The sequence below is a fragment of the Drosophila navojoa genome, chromosome 4, assembly GCF_054131105.1.
Source record: "Drosophila navojoa isolate 15081-1374.11 chromosome 4, UAZ_NAV_1.0, whole genome shotgun sequence".
NCBI classification, from domain to species: Eukaryota; Metazoa; Arthropoda; class Insecta; order Diptera; family Drosophilidae; genus Drosophila; species Drosophila navojoa.
In genome coordinates, this window is record NC_142892.1 from 15,999,096 (window position 1) to 16,012,514 (window position 13,419).

General features: G+C 36.2%; 1 protein-coding gene across 7 annotated transcripts; it reads right to left on the bottom strand.

The window, feature by feature from the left end:
* Nucleotides 1-35: 35 nt before the first annotated feature.
* On the bottom strand, nucleotides 36-12,671 carry LOC115564164 (long-chain-fatty-acid--CoA ligase 5). Of its 7 annotated transcripts, none has more exons than XM_030388165.2 (9): nucleotides 12,515-12,671; nucleotides 12,393-12,454; nucleotides 10,491-10,685; nucleotides 9,995-10,149; nucleotides 3,655-3,828; nucleotides 2,406-3,583; nucleotides 2,105-2,333; nucleotides 1,346-1,519; nucleotides 36-1,274 (listed from the first exon to the last, which is right to left on the bottom strand). In XM_030388165.2, the coding sequence occupies exons 3-9, from the start codon at nucleotides 10,555-10,557 to the stop codon at nucleotides 1,137-1,139; spliced, it is 2,115 nt and encodes a 704-aa protein (XP_030244025.1). In that variant the 5' UTR covers nucleotides 10,558-10,685; nucleotides 12,393-12,454; nucleotides 12,515-12,671; the 3' UTR covers nucleotides 36-1,136. The 7 variants fall into 7 exon arrangements, with proteins under 7 accessions (XP_030244025.1, XP_089115708.1, XP_030244024.1 ...); XM_089259582.1 differs by having other exon boundaries at nucleotides 10,491-10,702; XM_030388164.2 differs by having other exon boundaries at nucleotides 12,393-12,457; nucleotides 12,515-12,669.
* Between the last annotated feature and the right edge of the window lie 748 nt (nucleotides 12,672-13,419).

Consider the following 13,419-nt stretch of genomic DNA (forward strand, 5'->3'; position numbering starts at 1 on the left):
CCATCTCCAATTGGTTTGAATGAAAGAGCGCGCAGTTGAATTGTTTTTGTTTTGAGTTTATTTTTAAATTATAATTTGAATTCATTGCATAAATTCGCGTATTCATTTTGTTTTCCTACGTAAAGAAAATATTTATATATTATCATAAGGTTTTTGGTTTATGTTTAGACCATATAGTATTTAGACATTTTTCGAATTTCTTGTATCCAACTTGGGGATTCTCTATTAATGTATTATTATTATTGTAAGGCAGACAGTGCAGTCCAATTAGTTAGTAAGATTTTTATATAGTTTACTGCTGAGTTTGTTTGTTTCTTTAGAAATGGCGCTGATTTAAGATTTTCGACTTTAGTTAGAAATTACATTTTGATTTTACTTATTCATTGTTCCTAAAAGCGTGTATGTTAAGTTACCTAACGTACTATTATTATTTCACTTTCTTTCTTTTTGTTTAATATTTAGCATAGTATATAATTCTTAAAAATTTTGGTTTTTTGTTTTTGCTAAAACTAACGCTGAGTGTAGTATACGAATTTTAGGTTATTAAAGCTTTGGTTTAAAAATTTTCTCAATATGTTTATTATGCATATGTTTTCGTTCAGACTACGCATTTATCTTCATCATAATTATCTTTTTTTCTAATTGAAACATTTTGGGGTTAAAACAAGAAAACAAAATTAATAAATGGAAAATTCATTAGGATTAGGAAATTGTTAACATTTTAAAGTTATTGTGTTAGTTCTTTTGTATTTTGTTTTTTTTTTATAAAGAGCTGCTAAACCATATATAAAAAAATGCTGTTGCCAAAAATGTTGGTTTCTCAGTTAATAATCTGTATCATCATTATCCTGTATATACATATATGTATATATCTTTATCTTGCACTTACTTGCTAAGAATTGACGGAACTATAAAAAATTAGACTGATGTTCGCTTTAAAGTCTACGGCAATATTGTAATATTGTTCTGCATATGTTATTATTAATTCTTTTGGTATTCAAAATATTCTATTGTATGATCTACTTCGATCTCGTCAGTTGTTAGACATAATGTTACGCAGAGTTATCTATTTTGAATGCAGTTTTGTTAATTTGTTCGTTGCTCATGGTTTCTTGCTTCTAGTTTTGTTTATTGCTTTAATCCAAATGTTTATACATATCCTCCAGCTGCGGCTTGAAATAGCTTTTCAATTGCGGCCGCTTGGCCTTGAATGTGGGCGTCAGTAATCCATTTTGCACAGAAAATGGATCTGGATGCAAATAAATATCTTTGACCTGAAATGGATGAATGCATAGAAATTAAATAGTGATTGATTGTTGGCTTAGCCTAAAGCGTTCTCATTTACCTGCTCAAATGACTTCAGTCCACTCTGTTTGCCCCAATTGAGCATATCATTCATAATCAGTTCCTTTACATTCTTATTATTGCACAGGACGGACAGTGTGCCGCGTACATTGTTTTCCGTGGCCCACTGCTTCAGAACATCGACATCAGGTACAACAACAGCGATAATGCAGCTCTGTGATAAGAAATTTTGATAATTAAATAATTAAACGTTTTGTGTAAAATATTTTCTGTACTCTTTAATTTCTTTTACTAATATTTGTTTATTTATTTTTTGTTAAATAAATATTTTATTTGCTACTATTTCGTCTTTATTTATTTGATTCATTTGTATTTATATTGTATTTTATTGTAAAATTCGAATATATTCTTTTTATTTATTTATTTATTTTTATTTTTAGTAAATTACTATATCTTGGTTATTTATTTTTTAAGTTAGATTTATTTTTAAATATTTTGTATTTATTCAGCAAATCAGTTTTTATTTTGGAACTATGTATTTATTTTTATTTTATTTACTTTTTCTAAAATAATTTTTTAATTATAAGAATGTATTATTTATTATTATTGTTTGGTAGTATATTTTTATGATTTATTTATTTATTTTTTTACCTTTTATTTATTTTTATTTTAAATATTTTGAATAAGAATTTAATTTATTAAATAAATATATATTTATTATTATACAGTTGCATCATTATTATATGTATTTATTATTGTAATTATTATTTTTTTTTTGTATCATCTACTTTCAACATACCTTTAAGCTCTCGCCGTACACATAAACTTGATTGACATATTGGCTGAGTGTATAGATATTCTCAATCTTCTCGGGCACTATGTACTCGCCCTGGCTGAGCTTGAAGATGTGCTTGCGTCGATCGATGATCCGCAGTGTGCCATTGGGCAGCCACATGCCCACGTCGCCTGTATGATGCCAGCCTTCGGCGTCGATGGCCTCGGCCGTTTTCTCTGGATCCTTATAGTAACTGGAAGAGAGAAACTTCAATTAGCAAACTACAATTCATATATGTATGTGTGTAGATGCTCGCTTAGCTTACCCATGAAACACATTGGAGCCGCGCACGCAGACCTCGCCCGTATTCTGATTGGCGAAATATTCCATTTCGGGCACATCGACGAGCTTGACGGCGTTGCAGGAGACGGGCGGGCCGACATGATTGGGCACATGGTCGCCCTGCACGGTCAGCGTTATGGCACCCGTGCACTCCGTTTGCCCATAGCCCTCCAGCACCAAACAGCCGAGGGCGCAGCGCATGAAGGTGAGCACATTGCCAGCCAGCGGCGCTGAGCCGACGACCATGAGCCGCAGATTGCCGCCAAAGGCCTGATGCACCTTCTTGAACACAAGCTTGTCCCAGCAGCCGTTGCGGCGCAGCACGCCCCGGGCGATCTCCTTCTCCTTGGCCTTCAGGGCCATGTTGAAGAGGCCGCGCTTCAGGCTCGAGGCGGCAATATCATTCTGTATCTTGTCGTAGACACGATTCAGCAGGCGCGGCACGGCCGGCATCACCGTGGGCTTCAGCATCTTCAGGTCGTTGGTCAGCTCCTTGATGTCGCCGGAGTAGAAGCCCACACAGCCGCCCACATAGTACATGCCGTTCTCGCAGCAGCGCTCGAACATGTGCGCCAGCGGCAGGAAGGAGACCATCACGTCCCCGGCCCGAATGCGATGATCGCCCATTTGCAGGATCACCGCACAGACGCCGGCCACCACGTTGCCGTGGGTGAGCATGACTCCCTTGGGATTGCCGGTGGTGCCCGACGTATAGCAGACGGTGCACAGATCCTCCGCTGTGGGCGGCACCTCCGGATGATTGCCCTTGGCGCCCAGTTTCTCGACATCGATGAACGAGAAAATTTGAACGCCCCGACTGCGCGCACGCTCCAGCGTCGTCTGGCGTATGGGCTTGATGGAGACAATGATCTTCAGGCTACGCGGTGATTTCTCCAGCAGCATCGACGCCTTGGCATCGTCTTCCACGATACAAATGGACATTTCCGTTTGGCGTATGATAAAAGCACAGGCGTCCGGGCCGAGCGTGTCGTACAGCGGAACGACAACCAGGGAGAACGAGTAGCACGCCTGCTCATACAATATCCACTCCGGCCGATTCTGCGAGTAGATCCCGATCAGCTGCTTGGGCCGTGCGCCCAGCGCCAGCATCCCTGAGCCAAAGTTTTTGGCGCGCAGCAGTGCCTCATCATAGTTGATCCACTGCGAGAATAGAGTTCATTAGCAAAGCTCAATGAGAGAGAGGGAGAGAGAGAGAGATAGACTCCACTTACCTGATAGGGCGACGTTAGAGTCTCTCGCCAGCCGAGGCAGGGTCCATTGTTGGAGGCGTAGGCACCTTCGCGAAACGTTTGATACAACGTTCGCACATTCTCTGTGATGTAGGAAATAAATTTACCATTCTTCGACTCCTTGTAGAACTTGGAGACGTGTATTTGTTCTGGCCCCTGAAAAGAGTTACGAAACAGAAGAGAAAACAAACACGTGGACATGCAAGATGAGTGAAGGAGTTGAAGAGAAAAGAGATTTACGACGATGACAGAGCGTCGCGAGAATATAATTATATGATAATCGTATTATGATAGCGACAAAGCTGACATATATAAATAGTCTAGGAACAAATTGTTTATTGTTAATTGATATAAAATGCGTGTTACAGGAATATGAAACTAAGTGGGGAAATCTGTCTCTATGATATATTTCTAATTATTTTTCGGCTAACATATATTTTAGCTGGGTTTGTAATTAGACAAATATATATTTAAGATCTATTTCAATATAAAAATATAGAATAAAGTAGAATATTTATAATATAAACTCTAACACTTCATAAGAGATTTTCTACATAATAAGATAAGACTTTAGTTGTTTTAAAATTGTATATGACATAAGAATTTATAATGTAAGGATCGATTCATTGAAAAACTTTTCTTAGCTGCAAAAACTTTGATTATTTGTGTAAAAATGTTTCATTTATTTACATAAAATATTTGATAAATTTTGTTTATGCCGATTTGTCACAACTTTGCTACCGAGCAAAAATAGCAAATGAAAATCGAAATGAAAATAAAAAGGAAAAATAAATTGATTTTCGGTTTTTCCAGCTCATAAATCCGTTAGCGATAATGGACATAAAAGCAATAATCTTTCAAATTGATGTGGCCAAAATCAATTGACGTGATTTACGGTTTATTTTTGGCAACAAAAAAAACAAGAAGAAGAAGAAGAAGAAGAAGAAGTGAAAGAAACATAAAACGATCAATTGCCAATTGTGAATGAGTGTGAGAGAAACATTGAATCGAAATATGTATAAATGTATCTATATGTATATAGTATAGGCATAAAGTGCTCGATCGATTTAAGCTATACTGCAATAGAGCACTTCCTTTATGGCTAACAGCTGCGAGCTAACGCGAATTGGACGTATGGTGGGCGAAATGTGTTGATGCATACAAAAAATAGATCCCTAAGTGCCTGATGGGCTATGTCTGTTGGTTCTGATCGAGTTTGGGGCGGGACGGAAGGAGGATGGAGCGTGGTAAGTGGTAAGTGTGCTAACTGTTTGTTTTTAATGTGCGATTGCAAATGTATTTCAAAATTTTGGTTGCTAATAAAAACAGAATAATAATAATAAACGATTTGTTTAGACAGGGCAGAGGGAGAGCGAGGACGAGAGCGAGAGGGGAGACAGTGATGACGCACGCGGGTGTGAAGGAGACAAACAATAAGGCTGCCTACCCCTACAGAGGGGCCATGCCACGCCTACCCTGTGCTGTGGATCTAACAGTGGATCGTATTTAAGCTAACAACAAAATAATATGAGAGCAAAAAAAAATATATATTTTTGAATTAGTTTGGCGCGAAACTTTCAAAAAAACCAAAAAATCGTTAGGCAGGATCAAGTTGAATATTTCATAAGTTCTCTACGGGAAAGGAATGTGGACTGGGTATACATTTTAGGCTGCTCTATATCAGGCTTTACCTTGAGCACATCGCTTTGATTGTTTAGCTCGATGGGCACGCGGACGTTGGTTATCTGGCCGCAGCAGGACATCTTTTTGTTGCAACTTAACGAATAATTAAAAAAAACTTCACAATATTTTCACACGTTTTTTATTTGGATATATTTGCTTTCTGTTTGTATTGGTGAATTATGTGCACAATTTTTGTTTATTGGTAATTCAAATCAGCAGACGTTGTCGCATTTAATATGCACATTTTCCAAATTTCACTGCAAAACGAATCGAAAATTCTTTGACTCACTTTCACTGGGACATGCCCAAATTTTTTCTCAGTGTATACCGATCAAAGGCAATTATAAATATGGCGCCACGCCCTGTCAATTGCAAGTGCAGCCAATTTAATGCTGCTACTATTATTATTATTATTATTATTATTCAATACAAATTATAGCTCGATAGACCCCGTATAGCACCCAGTTCTCTGTTGATCTATCGACAACGCGGCCGAGTGTGCTTTGGCCTGCCCCAAATGTTTAAAAATAGTCGTTCAGTTCTTCATGCTCTGTTGTGTTGTTATCTTTTAGACGAGTGTACGCAAAAATATACAAAAATAACAACAACAACAACAACAAGTTAGTCAAATATTTTGCACAAACAAAAAAAATGAAAAGAAACAAATATTATATATGTATATATAAATTTGGATCCTCTGCAAATGCGCCTGCCTGAGTCATGGGGAAACGGCTTTACGGCTGTGCGGTTCTGGCTCATTGAAACTGAAAGATTGAATAATCATCAATTGTGAATTGATGCCTGAGCTATGGTAATTGTAGATGCCATAAAAATGCCATAAATTATAGCAAGTACATTCAGAAACTTTGAATGGATTGCAAGTGCACGAATTCCACTTGTATTGAATCAAACAATTTGCCAGCATTCAGATTGTTCAGAGATACAACAGATATATATATATATTTTTTTTTTATATATAAATACAAATATATATTAGATTCTTCAGCTAGCTGTATTTTAACTAGTATAACAAGTGTGCTTATAATTTTAATCACGTAGGCAGCTCACATGGGAAGAGTTTCGAGCAGCTCGAAAATGGAAATTTAAATATACTTTAAATCAATTTCAGTATGATATAAAAGTCATAAGTAAATATTAAAATTATTAAAAAGAATATCAAAGATTTTGATTCCGCTAGTTGCAAGCAAATGTTTATCCCAAATTCCATTCAGCTATTCTGCTTGAAGCTCCAAGAATTTCGTTCAGCTATATTATAGCGCAATCAATTAAAGTTGAATGAAATTTCATTTTCCTTACAAACTTTATGAAATTCTAAAATTTCTGGATTGTAATTCATGTGGGCATGGAAAGCACTTGCGGTGGATTCAAAACAAATAACAGCTGGCCTTTATTGAGTAAATAATGAGACATCTCTAATGGATTTAGGCTATTTCCGAAATAAATTTAGGTTCTAGGCCTCAATACACAAGGCTCTATTAAACGCACATGCCGATATTTGGGTAATTAAGGCGCCCCAGAACGCGCCCCCCAAATTCGTATACTATATAAAGAGTAAACACTTGAGTTGGTAAACAGCTAAAGCATCCAGAAATATCCGATTGGATGTTTAGCAACTTTACGTATCAAAAGCTGCTTCTTTAAATATCATATATTTATAAATATACTATATATTTATATATAGTATTATATATAGTACTATGCATCGTCGATAATTTAATTTTATTAAAGCATATATCATCACGAATTAGAACCGAAATCATTTCAACAATACGATTAATGCTGATTTTTATGTGTTTTGGTTTTTGTCGGTTTTGTTAAGTTTTATAGGATTTTTATTTTTATTTTTATAGAGCTTTCAGACATATCGAGGCTATAGCCGTGCGCGATCTTGAACTTGAGTGTTGGGCTTACATAGCCCATAGGCCACAGATAAAGGCATCGACGTTGCCATCGACTTTTCATTTGACACTTTGACAAATGGCCATTCAACAATTAAATTATGTTATTTTCCATCTCGCTCTTATTTTAGTTTCGGTATTTTTTGCCCGTGTTTTACGTAATGATTAAACGAACGTATCTTTGTCAATTTGTTGCATATTGTCAAGAGATTTTTTTTTGTTTTGCTAGCTTGTTATTTTTATATATACATATATATATTTAGAGAAGAAATTAGTATAAAGCACATATATACGATATATACATGTTGTATTTTTTGTTTTAGCAGACGAAATTCTATTTTATTTTTTGTCAGTTTTTTGTTTTTTCTTTCCGTTTTTCTTCAGAGGACGCGTTAAACGCAGATCTCGACGGCACGATGTTGAATTTCGAACTGAACAGCAAATATCGTGGCTAAAAATGATTTTGGCTAAAGATCTTTAACATTTCGCCTGCTGAGAGAGCGACGGGTGAGCGTTTTATTCAATTCGAAGATCGGCTCGCCTCGGGGCATGGCTGGGGGAGATATGCACAGGCGAATGCCTAGGAATTTCATTCGCTTATAGGTTTTATATTAAACGGTTTTTTCTTTTTATTTAGTTCGTATAATAGCTGTGCAGTTGAACACAATCAAATGTGCACACACACACATACGCACACACCTAAGATATTCTTATTATAATATTTGTTTTTTGGCTAGATCAAGATGTCTTCTGCTGTTAGCTGCACGCGATTAGCGATCACAGGGACTGGCATGTGACGTAGTCATTGGTAGGTAGGTGGATCTGATCGGTCAGGGGTGGGTGGGTTACGTTAACACGTTGCTGCTCTTTTGTTGTGTCAGAGAATTTTTAATATTGAGCTGTTGGCGTGATGCCCTTTGATGTGCTACGAATATGATTTATGCTTAATAACAGGAAATCAGTTTAAATATATGAAAGCTAAAATAAACATAAAAATATTTGTTTACACTTTGGACATATTCAGAACGTGTTAATTAACATTTATTCCTTTAGTTGTTTGGGCTAAATCTGAATTTCTTTTAATATCCCCAACTGCATTTCAAATATCTGGCGTCCTTTCTCAACTTTAATTTCCCAAATTTCCCGGTATTTTGCACACTTCCTATTCAATTACTTATCGATAATCGTTTGTCACCTGCCACTTGCCTTAAATTAAACTAGCAACCCAATTTGCATTTTTGCACTCATAATTCGCATTCGCAATATGACATTTTAAATGTTAGAGATCGTGCCAAATGATTGCTTACATTTACCGTTGCATCGGCAGACAGGTTGTCCCTGTGCTGTCACTCAAAACTAAATAGTATATTTGTAATTATTTTACATTCGTGTGTTTTCCTTATTGTCTCCTTGCCTTGTTTGTTTCTTATCATTCGTTAATTGAGCAGCGTTGCCACTCTGTCTTAAATCAAGCAGATTTATTGCATTTAAATATCGATACTTATTGCTGCACTGTCTAATTGGGATATTTTGGAGGCCAGTGTTGTTGCTCGTGGGCTAGAATTGTTTGCTTTACATGCCAATATCTGTGAGAATTTTGTTTGTTTACAACGAATGTAAACAATAGATATATGAACTTGCACACGGTCAGAAGTTAACAATTGTCGGCAGTGTCAATAAATGCATATGTACATATGCCAAGCAAATGTTTACAACAATTTCCCCATATGCAATTTGCATATATCGAACTATTATCGAATTAGCAGCAATTGAGCTACAGCCGACTAATTAAGGCAAAAACAAGAAGATGCCAGCCAATTGAGTCATGTCAGATGATTTATTTATGTCACAGCGCTTGATAAATTATTCGCCAGCACGTAAATGCTGCACATTTTGGCAACTATTAGGATAGGCCGGCAATTGGAGCGTGGGATTTGAATATTCGCACCACTGTAGAAGTCGCGTCATTGCAAAAATAGAATAGAAATCATTCACAGTGGCCAAATCCGAATGAAGAATCATGTGACGACAACAGAAACGAAATAGAAACACTATTTCATGAGACATGTGCACATCAAAGGCCAGCGAGAGACTTCTGTTTTACCTCAAAGTACAAAAAAGAACAAAAGGCGCAAGGTGGACTGATACTACTTCATAGTGATCGACTAGCATATACTCTGTACTCATGCAAAATAAATAAAATGATAACTATATAATTAAAAAAAAAAAAATAGTTTGTTCTTTTAAATACATATTTGTATGGAAAAGAGCCACAATATTAATATAATTACATTCTAAATATAGCACCGCTTGCATATGAAAATATGAAAGATTCGACATACTTTCTATAAAACTGGTGCGTATATAAAAATTTAAAAAAATATATAGCTTTTTAAAAATATTTTAGTAAACTTTTATTTACAAGTTATGAAAATTTTAGGAAAACCAAAATTATAGCAGGAAGTTGAACATACAAAACAATATAAAAATGCAATTATCCATTTACCAATCTAAATTTAACACATTGATATTTTCGCTGGGATCTTTCACTTTTTTTTTTTAGTCTAAAACTGTTTAGGTATATTGGAAGGCAAAATATGAAAAATTATATGCTATATAAGGCGACTATAAAATGAAAAACTAGAGCATACGATATGACAAATTGATGAAGTCATGGCTGCACAGCCAATTGAACACAATTGGGTAGATTTTTCTCTTACCTCCAACAATGGGGATTGATTTTCCAGAGGCACTAATGGTTTTTCTGGTATTGGTCGCGTAGCAAAGTAGTAGGCAAGACTGGCCGCAACGCTGGTCAAGGTCAGCGTGCCCAAAGTTCCGCCAAAATAACTGAGATATCCATCGATTTCATCCCCTATAAAAAGCAAAAGTAAAAATATATTAATAATTTATGTATAAAGAAATATAGTAAATAAAATATATATATATATTAGACGCAGGAAAGTGAAATATATTACAAAATAAATAAATAAAAATTAAATAAATAGACCACAACATCAATTTTTAAATTAAATATAAAATATTGTCATTCCATTGGGTCTTATAAATATATATAAATAAATATGTCTCTTTTTTTTTTTAAATAACACACAATTTAATAAGACTATTGAAATTGTGGGGGTAATTTTAAAAATGAAGTTCAGAAGAAGCTCAATTCAAATTCTACTGTATTTTACTGCATATCAAAATACTTACAGAAATATGAAAAATTGCTGACGATCAGATGATTGATATAGGCTATAACAGATTTCTCTGGCGTCATTATTGTTGTTGTTGTTGCCCTTATAGCTGTTGTTGATGTAGTTGGTGTTGTATTGTTGTCTATAGATTTCCTAGATACCTGAGTGAATGTTACGTGTTCAGCCTAATGATTGCCGCACTAAACTTTGCCTGAAATGAAAATGAAACTTTTTAAAATCAATAAAGGTTGCATGTGCGACAACTGAAAATTAAAAATACAACTACATATATAGGATTGTGTGCATATAGAATGTAAGAGATATATTTTTTGGGTTCCATTTACTGCGCCAGTGACCATAACAAAACAAATATACCAACCAAATTGTGGACAATTTTCCGCCCAAATAGATTTGAAGCAATATTTATTTAATTGCCATATGGCTTCACAGCGATAAGAAGCGATTAAAATGCGTTTAGTATTTATGTAAAAGTTATATAGTATTATAGATAATAATACGTTATGAGCAAATAAACATACATCAATCAAATAAATAATTAACCTGCATCACATACATTATCAACAAAGGTCAGCTGGAAATATTTATACAAGTAAATATACTTAACACATTTCTCTATTTTAATTTATGTAGCACGACTTCTTGACTTTGTATTCTCGTTTCTTGTTTACTGAAAGTAACGTCTGTTGTTGCTCTCACACTCTATCTAAAGCAAATATGCTTGAAAAAAGCTGTACTATCTAACATACAAAACATTTCTATATATATTCTTTATCTGTTTTACTAAATGCACAGTGCTGGAAGTACTCGAACGAAGTGTAGATGCTCTTACTTTGAATTTGCTTGCGCTTGTGTAGGTATAGATATTATATTGGATAATAGATCCATTCTAGCTATATCATAAATCTTATTCTAGATATACTATAAACAACTAGCTGAGCTGTTTGTATTATATATACAATAAACATAACAGATATATTGTTAAGATAACATTTATCTATTATACATTGTTAAGATCTACCAGAGATCCATAGAAACTACATACATAATTGTTTATTGGGAAATTCCAAGCTAGATATGTTCAAAAGGTTTTTTCGCACTATTAAAACAACTTGATTTTAATTAATGTGGGTTGTCAATAATGAAATATTTTAGATTAAAATAGATTTTATACTGGCACGATCATTAGATATGTGCGCAAGTGTTCCGTATCTCAGAATATGGTAAATAGAATAGTTGAAACCTGTTTACAAGTTATTTCCCCAGTTAGCTTTTGTGAGTGGAATACTTGCTGGGATTCATTAGACTGCTGCTTGCTGCTCAGCAGCTCCATTCCACAAAGCTGATAAGTGCATATAAAGCATATACTGTAAACACAGTCACCCTAATAATGCCTATGTATATGTGGTTATACATAAACCGATTGCAAGGCAGACGTTTATCAGTCTGAAGCTGAAACTTTGCACTCTCTTCATAATGAGATTATGTGACAAAGAACCAAAGAACGGACCCCAACAGAACATTGTTTCTTTGCACTGTCTAGACATTAGATCCGAATTATGCAATGGCCAATATTGATTGCCCAGGCGAAGTTTTGCCGGGTCAAATGGATCCAGTTGTGCGGCGATACGTACAAAATAACAAAGAGCCCAAACAATTGAGAGAAAGAGAGTTCCCCCCATCAAGAAGCAGAACCTCGTGCTCGTTCATTTGTGAGGTCAAGGCGGTTTCAAAAGGCTGTCGTCGTATGTTTTGCTACATTTTATATCAGTTTTTTTTTTTTTTTTTTTTTAAACTGCATTTTTGTTGGTTACATTGATTTTTCGCACAACACGTGCACCACATAAAAAAAAAAGATATATATATTTAAAAAAAAAAACTCACAGACAGGTAAACTTACCACTATTGAGTTTTACTGGCTGGCTATCAAAGAGGTTGTTTGTAAGGCATGTCTGGACTTTGCTGCTATTTAAAACCAATATCCATAAATAAATGTTGGGAAAATCAATGAAATTAACAAACGTTTTTTACACGGAACACGGCCGGCCCTGCTTGAACAAGGCGACACAGGGAGGAGCACAGAACACAGAACCAGAAACCAGAGAGAGAAAGTGTGTGCAAACGGAAAATGCTGCCAAACGTTACGAGCGACTAAACTGAACTAAAACGCTGAGCCGCCAGCCAAACGCGAGAAGCCAACGCAGTTGAGTTGAGTCCGAGTCTGAGTCTCAGGCCAAGCCAAGTGCACAGCAGAGCAGAGCAGAGCAGCAGCAGAGCCAGGCAGAGCCAAAGGCAATTTTAGGGTCGGCTCGCTTGGCTAACGGAATGGCGGGACATGCGTGAAACGGCAAAGACGACGGCGGCAGCGACGACGACGACAACGGCGACGTCATGAATGAAGCCGGGAGAGCGGCAAACAAAGAGCGAGCTAAAAATGCTGAGAGAGCGGGAGAGCGGCAACAGTCAAAACAAACGTTTTGAAGTCAACTTTAACCGTTTGAGAAGCGGCTAAAAGGCAAACACGCGACACGTGCGTCGCCTGGTTGAGAGCGAAACGACGTGGGGAGGCAAAGAGAAAGCATGGATAGAGAGAGAGGGAGAGAGAGCACGCGGTGGCCACAGGCGTGGGAGCATTGCCTGCTGTCTGAGCCGAGAGTAGGCGAAGGGGGCCCGCCCCCCTATGCGACATGTGCATAGGAGCTGCGAGTACACTGGGGGTGGATTTGCGTCTGGTTTGATGAGGTGGCCGCTCTTCGTGACGCATTTCCCACTGTGCAGCGGGGCAGTTTGACTAGAAGTGAGGCAATGTCAAATTATGGGAAGAAGAGTTAACATTATCTAATAAATAGAATTAGTAATAGTTGTTGGGAAAATATAAGCACTATATACAATGCAGTTATGCGTAGAAAATATAGATATAAAAATAC